Source organism: Athene cunicularia, assembly GCF_003259725.1.
Source record: "Athene cunicularia isolate RWA chromosome 5 unlocalized genomic scaffold, athCun1 chr5_part1, whole genome shotgun sequence".
In the NCBI taxonomy this organism is placed as follows: domain Eukaryota; kingdom Metazoa; phylum Chordata; class Aves; order Strigiformes; family Strigidae; genus Athene; species Athene cunicularia.
Window position 1 is genome coordinate 4,276,088 of NW_020799101.1, and position 17,629 is coordinate 4,293,716.

General features: G+C 47.6%; 1 protein-coding gene across 1 annotated transcript in view; it reads left to right on the plus strand.

Annotated features, from left to right (window-relative positions):
- The first annotated feature begins 6 nt into the window (after nt 1–6).
- SAMD4A (sterile alpha motif domain containing 4A) overlaps nt 7–17,629 on the plus strand; it is a 102,335-nt gene continuing 84,712 nt past the window's right edge. Inside the window, 1 exon segment of the mRNA XM_026850006.1 lies at nt 7–326. Within this exon segment, the coding sequence (XP_026705807.1) occupies nt 131–326 (196 nt within the window). The 5' untranslated portion in view covers nt 7–130.

Sequence of the window (17,629 nt, forward strand, 5' to 3'; positions counted from 1 at the left end):
TTAAATTTTTTTTTTTTTTTTTTTTAAATCCTGACCCAAGACATAGGGGAGGAGAGTCGGGGCAGGGAGGCTTTCCCGGTTATTTATTTTCTCCCCCCGCAGAGGTGTCTCCTCCGCCCGCCGGCTCACCATGATGTTTCGAGACCAGGTCGGCGTGTTGGCCGGGTGGTTCAAGGGCTGGAACGAGTGCGAGCAGACTGTTGCGCTGCTCTCGCTGCTGAAACGCGTCAGCCGGACCCAAGCTCGTTTCCTCCAGCTCTGCCTGGAGCACTCCCTGGCAGACTGCACCGAGCTCCACATCCTCGAAGGGGAGGCCAACAACCCCGGTGAGTGTATTTTTTTTTTAATTTTTTTTTTTTTCTGCAACCATTCTTGAACGATGCTCTAATGCAGGCAAAATTTAAAAACAAAAACCCTAACCCAAAAAAACAACCACCCAAGAAAATAGGGAGGTTGGCGAGCCAGGGCTCCTCAGCTTGATTGCATTAACAGCTTCTCTTCGTACATTTTATTTTTCAAACGGGCGATGGCATATTTCAGTTTGATTTTTCACAGCAAACTACTCCAGTCTATGGCGTGGTGTAACTACGGTAGCATGAATGATTGGTGGTTTTCTTTTTTTTTTTTTCCTCTCCTCTCCACCCCCCCCCCTTCCTCCTTCCATGCAGTTTCCTGTGAAATAAGTAAGTCAGGTCACGTAGAGTCTGGATTTTCTAGGCTTCTTTTGGACAACGTGGCTTGCTTTGCTTTCTGCAACATGCAGAAGCAGCCCATCGCTACCTCAGAGGAACTGTTATTTTCTAAAGGTCTGGGCAGCTGGGTTATCCTATTTTATTCATTTATTTTTTTTTAATGTGGCAATTCCTATTTCATCATTCAGATCCTGTTTGGACGCATTTTTTTTCCTGCGGCTCTGAATAACCCCCTTGTGTTTCAGTGGAGCTCTAAGAAAATATGAGTAGAGCGTTTTACGTTACAGAACGTACAGGGTGAGTTACAGAAAATGTGCCCGGCTACAAAAGTGTATTTCGGTTTTGTTTATACACCATTACAAGTTAACTCTGCAGAAGTAAATGGAGTTGGAGCAGGGTGAAAACGGCACAAGCGGTGTGTGGATCGCGCCATGCATTAATGTGTTTGTTTATGGGTGTGTATGCAGTACAAACACGTATGTCCCTGCGTGTGTGTGTGTGTGCAGACGCGCAGGGATGCAAGTCTTTTTAAGCAGAGTTTCTGAAATACAGAGTACGAGTAGAGAAGGCAAAAATCCGTCTTTAAGTTCCATAGTTGCGTTTTCCTAAACCCTCCAAAAAAAAAAAAAAAAAAAAAAAAAAAAGCATCCCTTTGGTTTAAATTTTCTTTGGGGGGGGGTATCTGGGAGCTCTTGATTCTTGGGCTGTGAGTGTCGGAACGGTGCCGGGGAGCAGCGGGTTGGGTTTTGCTGTAGGTGGAAATCTTACGGGTTGGTGGTGTCGAATCCCGAACAGAGCCCCCCGTGTTGACGGGGCGGGAAAAATGTGGGGTCCTTCTCCAGCTGTTCCCTATTAGAGCCCCGAGCCGGCAGGACTTGGCAGCTCGCTGCCTGTGCTGCCATTTGATGACAAGGTCCAGCGCAACACTGTGTTCAACCGAGAATGGATTTAAGTCCTTCTGCAGGAAACCAACCCCGGGGCTGCTTCGGGATCGGGGCTGGCTACGAGGGGGGAGCGGGGCTGGAATTGGCCGTTCCCTTATATAGCTCGCAGGAATGAGAGGGAGGAATGCTGCTGAGTGCGTCTGGGTGCAATACTGCTGGTTTTATAAACAGCTGAAGGGCCAAACCTCATCCATTTGGGTGGGGAGGCCCCCGGGGGGGGCAGGGGAGGGAGCATGCTCTCTAAACCCAGCTGCTCTGGGATAAATGTGCAGCCTCCCATACCGGCCTTAGCACGGGCTTGCTGCGATTCCCGCTGCAAGTCGGCGTCAGCAATATATTTTTAATTTTATTATTTTTACGGGCGTCGCAGTTTGTCAGTCAGGTTGTGTTGGTAGCCATGTCCCCTCGGTTGGTCAGGTAATTAGAGGGGGTTGATTTCCCTCCTGACTGTGCCAAAGGCGAATTAGGAAGGAAAACAGTGTTTTGAAGTCTTCCCAGATACAAAGTCACGCATGGCCGGCTGTGTGGTGGCATTTGCTCGATGTAAGCCAGGGTGGAAACCAGGGGTTGGACCCTTCCCATCTCTACTCGTGCGAGCAATCCCTGCTTGCCCCTGTAATCCCGTTGACCTTGCTTGGCGCGAGGATTTCTCCTGCGAGCGGAGCTTGGCATCCAGCCTCCTGCCTGTCCCTCGGTGCGTTTGTGGAGCTGCCTGCACTTTCCCTGACATTTCTTCCAAAAATGAGCTGTTTCTCCAGGGCATTTGTAACTCCGATAGCAAAACCTGGATGAGCTGAGTTCCTCTTTCTCGCCGGACACCCCTCCGTACGGCTTTCCCATGGGATGGACGTATCCGTGTGTCCTGCAGAACAGGACGCGCACTTTTCTGAGCTGGGCAGTCCTGTTGTGGCGGAGGGAAGGGTAGCGGAGGTTTGCAACCAAGAAATAGCTTTTCGTCTCCAGTGTTAATGCTGTCTTCTTCATAAAACCACCTGTGTTTTTTTTAAATTGCTGCTATTCAGCACCGATTTTTGCAGTCTGACATTTGTTGCTTGCTTGGCAATGGAATCACACCAAGTTCTTCTGAAAAGCAGTGTCATCATCTAACCTTGAGTTACTCTTTACTGTTTCAATCCTGTTGTTTGCTTAACTAATTTGAGCTTGATTCCCTCCCAGGCTGGGGACTGAGATGCCTCTTGGTATGTTTTCCTGCTGTTTGCTGACTTGGAAATGGTGGTTCCATGCTTGTAGGTGCCCCAACAGTATCCTCGTTGATGTTGGTGACATGGCAGTGGTGGTGTGCAAGGGACTTGCGGGGTGATGGGGGTGCAGAGATTTAATGGAACTTAGGAGCTGGCTGTAAGACGTGGTGAGGTCACCTTCAATGAAGCATAGGTTAAATCCTCGGTCTGGCAACGCGTGTCACCATGAGTTAAGTAGTGCTGGTCTAATGTGCTGGAGCAAGTGTCCAAATTGACATAAACGGTGGGTGCTTGTGAGAAGCGAGTTGTTTTGTACATGCAGGACCTGTTACTCGCCTTGAGCCGGTTGGGGAGGTGGGAAAACTAGAATGTTATCCTTATTTTACAGCTGTTAAGAGGAGGTGACAGCCCTTCTGTGTTCCTTGGTGGATGGGCACCGTCCTTGGCACTGTCATCACCAACAACTGAGATCAGTTGGGGCATGAAATCCTTCTCTGTCTGGTGAAGCCGGGCTCAGGAGCCTTCGGGTGTGTGGACCAGGCATGGGGGAAACCTCTCAGCAAAGATGTCCAGGTTGTTTCTTGCCTGGTAGACTCCAAATGAGAGGTCTGCTGTATGGCAGATGAGATGGGAAAACCTCAGGAAAGAAAAATAACTCTTTTTAACTAGTTAATTGATGTGGAGAAGTAAGTATATTTATTTTGAAGGAGATTTGAGTTTGTTGGGTTTTTTTGCTAAGTGTAAGGGTATTTCTGATAATGGCAGCCAAGCCCTTCTCGTTAGGACTGCAAACCCAATGTGGCTCTGCTGTGTAGAGCCATGTATGACTCTCAGAAATCCCTGAGGAGCCTCCTGCTTCTGTGGTTCTTTGGATACCTGCTCAGGCCTGGAGAGGTGCCCACCCCAGATGAAAAACATCTTGCAGAAGGCTACACTGGTGTCTTGGAGCCCACCAGTGATGTGGTGTGGGGGCTGCACAGATCCCCTGCAGTCTGTAGTGCATTTAAAGGTATTGCTTGATTATAAAGGTAAAACAGAAGAAGCAAACACAGAAGGAAATCTATACGTTTCTTCATTGTTGAAGTGTACAGCTTGTGGTTATCCTAAATGGTGGCTATGAGTAGCCTCACAGAGCTTTAATGGTTTAACTGGTGAAGAATGCGGGTTGCTGCTAATTCAGTTTGAGCGCGAATGGCTTGGCGTGCCGTGCGTGGAGAAGAATATGGAAACCATATTATCTGTGCACAGAAATAGAAGTTTCAGGTATTACATGGCGCTATTTAAAAGCCTGCTATAACTTCCTTCCTTCCTTCCAGCCTGGCCTTGCCGGGCAGCTTCGGTCCCAGCTGCTCGGAGCCATCAGGACGTGGCGACCTCCTCCAAGCCACCAGTAAAGGTCAGGCAGGAGCGTAATGTGTCCCGTGGTGGGAGCGGGACCCGAGCTCCTCCTGCGCCCGGCCGGCTGGGGCTGGGGCACCCAGGGGTGCTGGGTATGGCCGCTCCGTGGGGTACAGGCCCCGTGTGGAGATGGGGGGCTGCTCTACCACCAAACGGGGTCTGTAGGCTTTTTGCAGTTTGTGGTGTGCTTCTGCTCTCAGGGTCCCAGGCATCCCCTCTCTGATGGCCAGGGGTATGACTGGGTGATTTTTTTGGGTTTTTTCCCAAGAGTGGTCCCACATCCCATCCCACCAGCCCCAGCTTCAGATCTGGCATGGCTTCCTCACTCCTGCAGTCTCTGCTGGTTGACAGAGGTGCCCAAAGGCTCTTGTGGGACCACCAGGCATCCAGACACCCATCTGCGCTGCTGGTAGCAGAGAGACAACTTACAAGCCCTCAGTCTTGAAGGCCAGCAAGCTTTCTTTGCCCTGTGCACAGGCCATTAACTACTTCACATGTTAAGGCCAAAATCTTTATTTTATTTCGGCAGGCTGTCAAATATCACAATGAGAGCATCAGAATGACCTAGATTTCTTGTTCTGGGAAGGACTGGCCAGAGAAAGAGACAAGGGTTGCAGGGAGTGGTGATGTCTTTAATTAGACCAAGTGATGCAGCTGGAAAAAATGGCCAAGCACAGAGGTGCACCAGCTCAAAGGAGGACTTGTGTGGTTGCGGTTGTTTTTTTTTTCCCCCCCAACTGTACCGGCTGGTCTATTAAAAGGTATTACATGTTCCTGCAGACCTCACCTCTTATATCCTTAGGTCACTGTTGCTGCAGTCTCCCAGCTCATTGGGAAGCTGCTCCCCTTTCACTGTGCAAATTTTGCAGTTTGTTCCCAGTGAACCCCACTGAGGGAAAAATCATCCCAGTGCCCACTTTGAAGTTCCTTTTTTAAAAATTATTATTATTTTTCTTGGCTTACTGTTGCATTGCGACGCTGAGCTCTAGTTTAAGTGCCCTTGGGCAGTGGAAGAGCGTCGCTGGGCTGTCCTGTGGTGGGGGACTGGAGAGGCCAAGCAGGCATCCTGGGAGGAGAAGGGGGCAAGTTGCTAAGCCCCGTGCTTGGTGGGAGCAATAGAAAGTTTTAAGTGCCACGTCAGACGTTGGCATCGCGTGATTCCCTCCACACACTTGTGTCTGCCTGGAGAGAGGTGTGAGCAGCCCTGTCAGCTCTGCTCATTAAAAATCACAAGCTGGGACACTTAAATGGAGAGATCTGCTGAGCTGTTGGACACTGTCTTCTTTTCTTCTGTACGCTGTTGCCTGAGCTGCTGCCTTGCATCTTGCCCAGGTTTTGTTTGCAAACTTGAGGGCTAAAAGCTATCTGTGCTGGGTTTTTGGGAGAATAGCAAGGGGAGGGGTATAGAGGTACAGAGCAATGTTAGCCAGGGGCTTTGGGCAAGGCCACACACCCAGTATTCTCTTGCAATTCAAAAATAGTTTTATTTTTAAAGATGTTTTTCAGAGTAGCTGTGGGAAGCACTGCAGGCCAGCGTTTGGCTCATGCCAGCCCTTGCTGGAGGCAGGTCTGTGGCGCGGCATGAGGAAGGCTCCCTTTTACTCTCCCCTGGACCTGGGGGAGATGCCTCTGGGCTTGCACTTAGCTCTTCTACATTTTCTTCTATTTGCTTAAAAACGCCTTCCCTCGTGGTTCCTGGCACGCATCCCTTGCAGTCGGAGGAGGAGGGAGAAGCTCCCTGTAGCTTGCTCCCCAAGCACCAGCAGTACCAATGCCCAGGTCTCCTCCACCAGGCAGAGCTAAAGAGGGCTGGATAGTCTGGTGGTGAGCGTGACTCTTCCCATGAGGCAGAGCTTGTGGGGGAAACTTTTTTTTTTTTTGAGGTAGAAACGCTTAAAGCAGTGGAGGAAAAAGTTAACTAATGAGAACGGCGTGGTTTGCTGCCTGGAGCATGGTGTGGTGCAAGAGTGTCTGCCCACGGGTGGGCTGCGTTCTCCCTAAGAGACTTTTCCATGCTTTGCAGTGTCTTTTTAATTATTTTATGTATAACGCATGCCTTGGCGAGGGGTCTGATGTCAGGGTTAATTTTCCCACTGACTGCAACTGGGAAAAATCCCACTGTTGAAGTGCATGTAAAAGATGCAGAGAAGCATTTTGTGCATCATCACAGAATTGAGCTGGCGTTGTCTGCTTGGCCCAGCTTGTCGTCCCTTGATTTCTATCCACATGCCATACTTCTGTGCAGGTGTCTCATGTTTGCACTTGGAAAAGTAAATGAGATTAAGTTCTGCCCCACAATGGTGGATGCACGGAGGCTGGATGTGAAGGGGAGGAACTGCGTGGGGCATTGCTGACGGCGTACGGCAGTCTTCAACCTGTCAAGATATGGACTGATGGGAGAGGTCAAGGATAGCTTTAGATCAGGAGCTGAATAAGAACCAACTGTAGAGCCATCAATTAAAATAATCTGGTTTGCAAATACACTTATCTTCAGATGAGATTAAATGGAAGCGCTCTGCTCGTAGCCTGGGCTGCTGCTGGTGGATGATTGTCTGTGCAGTTAGGTCCTGTGGTGTGTTAGACCTCAGCATCTGAACAAAGCTGCGTGCCCACCTCGCCATTTGTATTTTATATGTTTGCATTTGGGCCAGTTGCTTTTAAAATAGTTGATGCTCCAGTCAACCAGAGTTCCCTGCAAAGCTTTCCTGAAGCAGTCGGTGAAGATTTCTGTGGATCAGGTGGGTTACGGTGCAAATTCCTGTCTTCCTACGATTTCTTAAGCTTTGGCCTTTCTCTCATCTTCCATCAAAACCCACCTTTATTTAAATTGTGACCTGAAAGCAGTTTTTGACCAAGCTGAGAGTTATGTTTGCAATCAGCGTGAGTAACTGAAATAGTAATTAGTGTGAACACTTGCTTTATTTTAAGATACATTCGTCAGTGCGTTAGCTCTCCAGCTTTGTGCTTGTGTCTAATGTTACCACAGATAAGTGTTTGGCAAAAGGGCACCCCTTGCGCTACCCCTGTGCCCAAACCCCGGGGGTCAGAGCCCACAGCTCCTCGGGGTTGGACTCATCAGAGGGTGGAGAAGCTGCTGTACTGCAGCGGCTGCGGGGCTGCGCCTTGGGGTTCCCACCTCATCCCTCCCAGTCTTCTCCCCACTTCTTGCGTGGTGCGAGTGAGTGCAGGAGCCCACGGCAAAGCACAGTTCCTTGTGTTTGAAACCCTTTCTGTCTGCAGAAATCCGGGGTTGGGGCTTGACGCCAAGGGTTGCAGCTGGGACGAACCCTTACGTGAACTGTGTGTGCACGTGTATATACCTCCAAGTGTGCACGTGCCCTTTGGATTTTCTTTCTATTTTCACTGAATAAACAAGAGCATTACTTTTATTACTAACTCTTGGTTACGCAAGAGCTGCTAAGGGATCTAAAAGATGCTAAAAGAGTCTGTAGGCCCTGATGGAGGGGATGCGTGGGCTTGCACGCTTACCCCTTTCCACCTTTTTTTTTTTTTTTTTTTTTTTAAAAAAAAAAAAAAAGAGGCATCTATCTTTGCAGTGCTCTGGTCCTAAGGAGACCCAGAGATTTGCAGAGGTCAGTGCTGAGTGTGAGTTTGGCAGTGGCAAACAGCCAAGCCAGTGGCTTTCCATCTTGGCCCCAGTAATTACAAATAAAGTTGAGGTTGGAGCGAGCAGATCCGTTCCTGACTTTCCATCGCTTCCTCTTCTGCCGCAGATGCATTAAGTGAGGGTCAGAATTTTATCAAAACAAGGCTGGGATTGTTTCTCTGTTGGAGAATGTGATGCTGGCTTTTCTTTGGGAGAAGTTTCACATGGAGAGGGAGTCGCTTTTCTGGTGCGGGGGGATCGCGAGCTGGGTTTCCTCTCCCAGAGCAGAGGTCTTGGGGGGATGTTCTCACCCATCGGGGGATGGCCCTGCAATTCAGTCTGCTCTGATTCTGGATAATGAGCAGAAAATGAGTCTGGCTGGGGTGGGGGGACCAGCTCCAGAGGCAAAAACCCAGTTTGCTTTTTACCTGGCAGGAGTTAGGTGTGCGAGGCAGGTGCATGGGCTTTTACAAGCCTTTCCATGCAGGAAGGAAACATGTCTAAGGCAAGAGGAGATGTAAGTGAAGGATTTATCAGCACAGATTCACCCTGATGCCTGGTTCACAGTTTGCAGTTTTATTTGTGAGTTTGCATGTGGTGACTCTATGGTGTGGCGTGGATGTATCAAAGATTTTGGTGAAGGTGTCTGAATTGCTGCGTGTTTTTTCTGACCAGTCTCTGTGCTTGCAGAGCGGGGTGGCCATGCAGGAAAGCTCTAAGGCTTCCCAGGCTCAGGGCTTCTCTCTGACATACATGAAGGCTCTGCTCGCTGATGAGGTCTGATCTCTGAGTTGAAACCGGGGTGATAACCATGTATTTTGCTCCTTGTAACTCTGGCTGCTGCCCTTTGCAGACTTTTCCAGGGCATTTGAGCTGTAGCACAAAGATTTTTTTTTTTTTTTTTTTTTTTTTGTGTTCTATAAAAATAATCCACGAGGCAGAAAAAGACTTTCTCCTGTGCACGTGACCGTGCTTGGAACAAATTCATGGTCATTTTGTATTGTGAGTGTGGGACTTTCTGTTACAGAAGATACGGACGGATGGTACTGATGGCTCTGTTGCACCGAGGGCTGAGCCAGCTTCTGCCGCAATCCCTGCAAGCCTTCCGTGACATTTGCAGGAGCTGGATGTGGCCCAGCGTGTTGAGCTATCATGCCTGAAGATGTTATTTTACTTAAAGTAATGTTAATATTGTGAGTGTCGTCTGCAGGATTCAGCAGCTTTGCTCTGCTCTTTGCTCTTGAGTGAGGCAGCCCTGGCGTGGAAGCACAGGGCACTTTAAAAAAGCTTCCATTCTGTTACTGATCCTCACAAGTAATTAGTTCCAGATTTCTCTCTCTCTCTTTTTTTTTTTTTGATAAAACTTATTTCAGACAAACCACAAACCTGCCTTACTTTTAACCAGTTAGTTCTCCTGCTCCTTGCCTATGCTGTTGCCTGGTGGGGTATGGGCACGTGTCGTGTTTGGAGTTTTCATTGTTGTTATAAGAAGTAATTGAGTGGGTGGATGAAACAGCATTTGACCAGGTTTAGCTTGAAACATTATAAAACTCCCTTTCCATGCCACTGCATTTTTTTTTCTTGTTTTCAAAGAAGAAAAAAACCCTCAAACGTCACAGATGGGTGATTCTCATCCTTGGGTTTTTCCTATTGTCCCCTTCTCTCTGTCCCTTGCCTGCAATGGGAAGTGAAGAAGGAAGAAAAATCAGGAGAGAAATGTGGAGGAGAAAACCCACAACTTTTATTGTGGAGAAACTTGGCTGATCTGACATTTGCAAGCAGAACATAGTGTTTCTGCAGCAGCTGTGCTCTACGTTCATGCATTTCCCCGGTTTTCATAGTTTTCCTGATGGGATATTCCCCTTATTTCTCATGCAGCAAACATCATTGTGATTGGTTTTTTTTTTCCTACCCTTTTTCTGTCTGTTCCCCAGCATGTTCAAATTGCCCATGGGGTCAGCTTGGTTCTGGATAGGGTTTTTTTAAATCTTACTGTTCCTAAGTGGATTATTTAAAAAAAAGCAAAGTCCCCAGGCTGTTTCCCTCCAAATAATGTGAATGTAGATGAAATGTTGAATTAGAACTACCTGAGTGACCTTTTAAGATAAGAATTGTTATTGACTGGCGGTATTATGTTAAACAGATAAGAATTCTCTTTTTTTTTTTTTTTTTTTTTTGAGAATGGGAAAAAACCCAAAACCTCAACAGTAACCATAACTTACCTGGTAATGCACAGGCAGCACACAGCTGATGCTGGTGCAGGGGTCTTGAGGGTGGCCCCTTGGGAGGAACCTGGGAAACCTCCCTGGAGCTTCAGGTTGGTGCTGTGAGGGATGCCTGAGGTCACTTGACTGCTTCTGTTGTTGTCAGCTTTTGAATTTTCATCATCTGAAAGGAATTTTAGCCAGAGAGTTGTGCTAGGGCTCAGTCCTGCGCTGGTGAGCGCGGTGCTGTGGGTTTGGGTGTGGTGAGAGGGATGGGTGCAAGGGGAGAAGGTGCTGGGAGCAGGAAGGATGCTTCTGATAGTCCTCACTTAAGAAATGAGCAGGCAGGCAAGGAAGGCTCTTCGTTAACATTACTGTGCCTTGGAGCCCCACTGGGAGCTGGGTCCCATCTCTGCACCCCAGCAGAGGTGCCAGCTCCTGTTCTGGATTATTATAACAGAGTTAGGAGTCTGCTGAAGACCATACATGTACTTAAAGCTTTCCTTCACCCACCTAAGCCCTGCTTGGTATGTTTGCACATGCTGCTCCTGGGGATGCTGTCAATTTAAAGCAGAATACACACTTCTGCCGTGGACTTGATTACCTTCTGTTATCAGGGGTTGCTAGTGAGGCTGTTAGAGCTAAAGAAAACCAACTGTGAGCAATCGATTTTTTCTTTTTTTTTTTCTTACCACCTGCTTTTCTTCTTTCTCTCACATCCCTTTGCACTTGGATTACCTGTGTGTCGCAGGTTCCCATGATTTGTGGAAATCACACTCGTGGGCTGGGGTGGGCTAAAAAGTGAACAAGCACAAAGCAGCATCTTGGAAAGCACAGAGACCCAGGAGGTCTAAGAGGAGAGGGGATAGGCCTGATTAAACAAAAATGACTCTAAATGCCTTAGAATTAGATCTAGGGGAAAAAAAAAAATCCATTTGAATACATACCAGCAGAAGAGGCAAAGGTGTACAACTCGGTGTGTCTGTTCAGGAAATCAGTTACTTAAACCTGCTTGGTTAAAAGAGTCATCGCAGCAGCGTATTTCTTTTAACGACAGCTCTTAGTGCTGTGTAAAGGTGTCTTCTCGGACTGCACTCGCTAACCTTTCATCACATTATTCTGAAGCAGTCAGTTGGATGCTGAATGCTTTTTGTAGCCGATGTCAAATCTCGGTCAGCCGGAGAGCCTTTATAAATAAAGGTGTCTGCTTGTATTCAGGGATACGTGGATAATAGCTGCTGTAATTCAGCTGTCCAGCTTGGCTACCCGGCTTTTATAAATGACTGATCAGAGATTCCACTGAGAATGGGTATTTAAAGGGATGGAGCTGCTAAAAGTGGTCTCTGTACTGATAAGTATAGAGTCTCTATCCTTGGGACAGGTGGTTGGTGGTGTCCTTCTTCCACTGATGTCCTGGGTTTATATTTCACACAAAGCAAATGTTGCATTAATAAAACTTTAGTGTTGTGGTTAGATTGCAGGGCTCTGCATTAATTTTTTGCAAGCTGCACTCGAATCTTTCAGTTTGTCATCTTTTTTTTTTGTTTTCCTTATGGGAGCGGGTAAACACTCGGAGATCTCTCTGGACAAGCCACAGCAGCTGGAGGATACTGGTTTCTCTATGGAGTGGAGGAATTTCATCAGAGGAGCTATTGTTCGACTGTGTTCTCAGCATTTTGGCAACTGTTCTTTAGATTAACCCTACAGAAAGGGGAGGGTGCTCTTTGAAATAATTGCAAAAATGTGGGCAGATGCTTTTGCATTGTTAGAAGTCGATACTGGTTGGTAGTGGGGAAGCATGGTGTGGGATTAAAGAACGAAGAAGCCCGAGTTCTTTAAATCCCTCCTAAAGCCGAACTGGATGTTAGCATTGATGTTCAGTTGTTTTCTGGTTTTAAAATAGAAATAGCTCATGTTTTCTTCCCCTCTACCCTGAGCAGTCAATAATCTCGGTGTGTAATACCCAGGGGTCCTGCTGCATGAGGGGCGTGGAGCCCAGCCCAAGACACTTCCCCCCCCCAATCCAACTCCTTGCTGGTCTAACAGCCCTGATTTGGGGCAGATTGGCTCCCACTGTGGATTTGAGATCCTGTTTTGCAGCGTCTCTGAAGTCAGCCTTGTGCTCAGCGCCTGGCTCCTGGGTGCACAACTCGATTGCAAGGTGGCAGCTTGCGGGGAGCATTGCCTGTCCCCTTGCAGCTGGTGGCCCACATCTGGTGACTCCATCCCTGTCCCAGGCCACTTCTGTACCCTCCCTCAGAGGGGAGATGCCGAAAGCTGCCTCAGAACAAAAGCTTCTTGCTGTGGAGGCTCCTTGGGCCCTTTCTCCTCACCCGGGGTGGGCTGCAGCTGGCACACCCAGCCCATGCCCCTAATGAACCCATACAGAATACTCACTGGCTGGATAATCCATTTTCCTGGGCACAGGCTCTTGTGCTTGTAGAGGAGGAGGATTCAGTACAAGAGCAAGCATCCCACATACGGCTTAGATATGGCAGGTGGGGAGGGAAACCCTCCTCCAGCTCTGAAATGCTTGTCTGTGTTACCTGCATGCAGGCCCCTGTTAAAGTGTATTTCTCCATGCATTTATTCATTCGTATCCTGCAGCTTGAGTCCTGGCAGAGCTGTCTGTATCTACGTGCAGTGTACCCCTGCCCTTTCATTGTTTGCATCCCCTGCAGAAAACATCTCGGCAAAATATGCCTTCTCTGGGGTGACTTTCATTTGCTTTTTTTTTTTGTTGTGTTTTTATTTTATTGTTTTTTTTTTAAAAAAGGTTGCTAAAGCTTTTCCCAGGACACAGTCAGCATTTCTGAGTGACTTCTTGCATTCTTGGGCTCTTGTCCCCATCCTGCGTGGGAAAGCAGGGCTGTCCCTGCGCACAGCTGATGCTCACACACCAGTTCCCTTTAGATCTCCCCCAACACCAGCCAGGCTGGGACCCCTGCACCCGTGCTGAATTGCAGAGTAATTAAGTCCCACCTCAAGGATGGGAACGAAGAGGGATGTAATCTGCAGCTTGGTGAACTACCCTGCTGAAGTCAGTGATGATTTTAGCTGGGTTTAATTCCAGCGGGTAAGTCCTGCTCACCAGTGAAACAGATAAAAAAAACCTTCTTGGGGTTTTGAGTGTAATTATTCTGAATTTATTCTGCTGAATTTGGCCCCTGGCACTGGTGGAAAATGAGAACAACCTCCCTAATCCTGCTAGGGCTACTGAATCTGGCAGCAATCTTCTTCATCTGGAGAAAACACTTTGTGATACTGAATCTCTTTTTCTACAAAGGCAGATCAGGATGTTCTCGAGTTAACAAATAGATGCTGCTGGCAAAAGCTGTTGTGGGGTGGGTGGCTTCAGAGAGGCAGAGCAAACCTGCCTGGCTGCAGAAGCTTGGCACATGCACTTCTCTCCCCTGGGCACGCTGGTTTTTGGGCGGTCCAAGCTCAGTAGAAATGGGGACGATGTGCAGATGTCGAGCCCTGGATGCAGAACTGCAGCTGTACCTGGTCCTACGGTCCCACTGGCTGCAAACTGTGTGCTTGGGTTTGTTTCCCACGCTCCCTGGGTGAAAGCTCAGGGTTTTGAAAGTGCCCACCTTCCCTGGGGGCTTTCCAGAGGCGACCAGTGGTCTGTGATGAATTTTGCTTTTTTGGGTTGGTGGGTAGGGAAGTTGGATCATCAATCTCATGCTTGAGCTTGCAGTGTGAGTGTGACAGCATCTAATTTACCAGGGCAATAAAATCTGCTGATGGTGGATAGCAAAAGACACACATAGTGGGTTAAGAGGTGGCTTGAGATAGCTGGATGGGTGTACATCTGGAGGGGTGAGTAGTTCCCGTGCACTGAGGGACAATATGAACTCTCTGTGGACCAGCAGTTTCACGGTAGCCTGGACTCTTACCTGTTTGTGCTCTGCTGTGAGCACAAGAATGTGTTGCCCATCCGTGACCCATCGTGGTCCCTTGCAGGGGACCTGGAGGAGAAACAGGAGCCTGTGAGCTGTAGCCAAGGGGTGATGGAGCTCCTCACTCACCACACAGCACCTTCTTCCTCTGCCAGAGCCAAGTTCAGTGCCCAGCTCTGTTAGTTGCCAGCTCGGCAAAACGTAACCCAAGGTGGTTGGGTTTTTTTTCCATTTGATGTGCGTATTTTGGTTCAGTTCACCCAGACAATTACACTAATTTGCTTTATTATACGCAAAGAGATTAAAAATGCATCTGGCAGAGAGGATTAAAAACTGGTAATCTGGCTGGTAAGAAGCACACAATGTTTTAGGATTTCCTTTCTAGGTGTGCAGAGCTCTGTAACATAAGCAAATGTGATCCTTTGTAGTTGCAGTTTTCATAGTGAGAGCTCATTAAAGCTAGTGTGATTGTTCAAGTAAACGAGAAATAAATGAATTTAAAATATAAGACTAAATCCTACCACATTAAAGCAGTAGTCATGATTTAAGAGTTTGATTTTTGGTTTTTGTTTTGGTGTTTTTCTTCTGGTATGTGAACCTGGAGCAATAGGGTTACTTTACCTTTTAAAGGATTTAACAAGTCGCTCTAATTTTCTTTTAATGTTGCAGTGCTTCAAAATAATGCAAGGTCACACCGAGCGTAACTAATTCCAGTTTGAAGGCAGAGGGTAGCCTGTTTCTCAATAGACTCACAATTAGTGCAACAATACTCCTGCCTTCGAGAGGGATGTAGCAGGAAATGAGATGGCTGGAATGCTGGTAAATAAAAATATGTGCTTGGGGATTTTTTCTTTTTTCTTTTGTATGAGGAGACAGGGGAACACTATAAAAGCCAAGGTTTAATTTAATTTTTTCTTGCTTTCACGTGTGCTTCTGGCCTGAGAGGACATGTGGCAGGAGGTCAAGACATGATGAAGGTGCCCTTGCGTCCGTCGGGGCTGGCAAACCCCTCCAAGGGTGCTGTCTCTGAGTTCTCATCACTTGGTTTGTCCAGATTTATCCGTGGGAGGGTTTTGAGGATGCTGAAAGCTTTTTTTTCCTGGGATCTGAACCGGTCTGATGCTGCTGTGTGAGCTCTGCTGCTCCATCCTAGCCAGGTGCTGGGCTTTTGGGAACGATCAGCGGGCTATTTTGTAAAATCGTTTTTGTTGCACCATTAAGACTTGTTGTTGTGAGTCTTAGCTTCATCATCTTGGCATCAAAAAAAACCTGAACCCCCTGGCTATTTTTACACAGCTCTTGGTGCACTACCCGTTCTGGCCTCCTGTGTAACAAGAATCCCAAAACATCATCCTGCTTTTCCTGCAGCAAGCCCCACAGCATGCGTGTGGTCAAAGTGTATCTTGCTTTAGTCGGGTCATCTTTGGGAATCCTGCAACCTCTCCTGGCTGCAGTGCTGCTCGGATGGATGGTATTAATAGCAAATAACCGTCACCGTGTCACCTTCGTGTTTCAGCTGATGCCCAGGGTCTTCCGCTGCCATCATTAGAGAACTGTTTCACAACTTGTCCCTTAGTGCATGTGTTGATTTTGCTTTCAAAGTCTGGACTGCTGCCACAACCCATGTGTGTCCCTTTCTTACGTACATCGTGGTCTGTTGCTGTCAGAGGTGGCTGGGAGCCTGGTGACACCATGAGCATGGGTTGGGAGAGGGGAGCTCCTGTGCCCTCGCTCCTATTTACCTTCCCTTTCCTTGTCCAGAGAGACTTATTTTCATGATGTAGAGGTTGCTGGTGATCAAAGCGAGCATTTGCTGCCCGTGCCCAAGGGGAGATGGTGAGGACACGTCCCATTTCCCACCAACTTTCCCCCAGCGGGGGCTGTTGGGGAGCCCCAGGGCTGCCCATCGCTCCTGGGATGCGGGTGCTGCTCCCTGGACCGCTCCGACTCTTCCCTGTGTGGGATGGAGCCAGCAATCAGCAACCTCCTGTGCCCTCGGTGCCAGCTGGAGCCATGCCAGCAGCACCAGACCTCCCTGGGCATCACCTTCCCGCTGGCAGAGCCGTGGCCAAATAAAAAGCATTTTCCTTTCTCCATCTCCTACCTGCTGGCATGACTGCCTGGCTTCAGGGAGGGAGATGGGGCTATGGGCATCCCTCCAGCCATGCCTCTGTCGTCTTTTATCTCCCTTAAAATGTCTGCACACCCTGGTTTGCAGATACAGTCAGCTCTGCCTTGCTCCATTGAGGTTTGTTTGGTGATGGCTGTTTTGTTGTTTTGCTTTTTTTTTTTTTGGTTAACTCCTTATGTGCCCCCGGCTCATACAATTTGGCCCCTTGTGGTAGAAATCCCAGCATGTGCTCTATGCTTGCTTTTTTTTTTTTTTTTTTTTTCCGGCAAAGACTGTATGTTGCAGTTGCTGGGAGAGAGAAAAGCAGCATTAACTTTTCATCTCTGTTGTTGCTAATTTAAGGGGTGAGAAAGTGGCCTGGGTCTGTTTTTAAGAACTGGGCATATACTGATAGGAGCAGTGTCAGTACTGAATAACTCAATAAGCTGAAGAATGCAGCAATATCTAAAATTAAATCTGTTCTTAATTGCTGGGTTATAAATGGCAGCGTTTTCTCCAAATGGAATTAATTTATTATTTTTCGATTGCCAACACAAGACTCAGCAGCACAAACCCCACAGTTAGCATTAATACAATAATAAGGTACTTCCAAAAGGTGCGTTTGGCATTTGTAACACACAATGCAATCTAACAAACTGTAAACTATGTCAAAATACTATTAAGGTGGTAATTAAAACTTAAACAAAAAAAAAAGTAGAATAGATGAGTACATTCCAAATTGTGACTTTTCAATGAAGCTCTTTCATAAAAAACATTGTTTCTTGCCAAAACAAATTCAAAGGCATTTTTGTAATTTCTGTTGGGGAAAGGAGGAGTGTTTACCCAGCCTTTCATGTTGGCTGGGCTTTTGACTTATTTAAAAAAAAAAAAAAAAAAAAGGCAGTGCAAAAAGAGGTATTTTTGTCTGAATGTGCATTAAAAAGTCTTGCTCCTGTCCTCTTCAGTGATGTGCAAAGTGGGGTGAAGGCTGGAGGGATGCACCTTGGGGATGCAAAGCTCTCTTTAGCATCATAGCTGAAATCCAGCGGGGATGGGATCCCTTCAGACGTTGCGTCTGGGGCAGACAGGGGCCCAAAGTGGTTCCCACCAGCACACGGATGTCAGGGGTCCAGCTGATATCAGTGGCAAAACTCCCCTTGGCTCTGGTGGCTCCTGCTTTTGGAGGAGGAACCCCCCGCGGGTGCTTGGCATGGGGACAGGGTTCCCCACTTGCTTCGCAGAGCATCTTCTGCAGCGACAGGCATCCAACCAGCGCACAAAGCAAAACTGCTTGAGGTATTTATAGTTTTTCCTTCTGATTTTTTTTTTTTTAATCTTTCCAATTTTGGACACGTTTTTGACAGCTTTTACCTGCTGAGTCACCATTCATCCTCTTGCATGGGAGCTACTCCTGCCATCCCAATTTCCCGAGCAGGCTTGAGCAACCATCATTTAAAAATAAATCCTGTCAAGGAAGTGGTTTTTTTCTCCCCCCCCCCCTTTTTTTTTTTATTTATTTTTTCATATCACCAACTGCTTTTCCTGCTGTGTGTTTGCTTTCTTACTC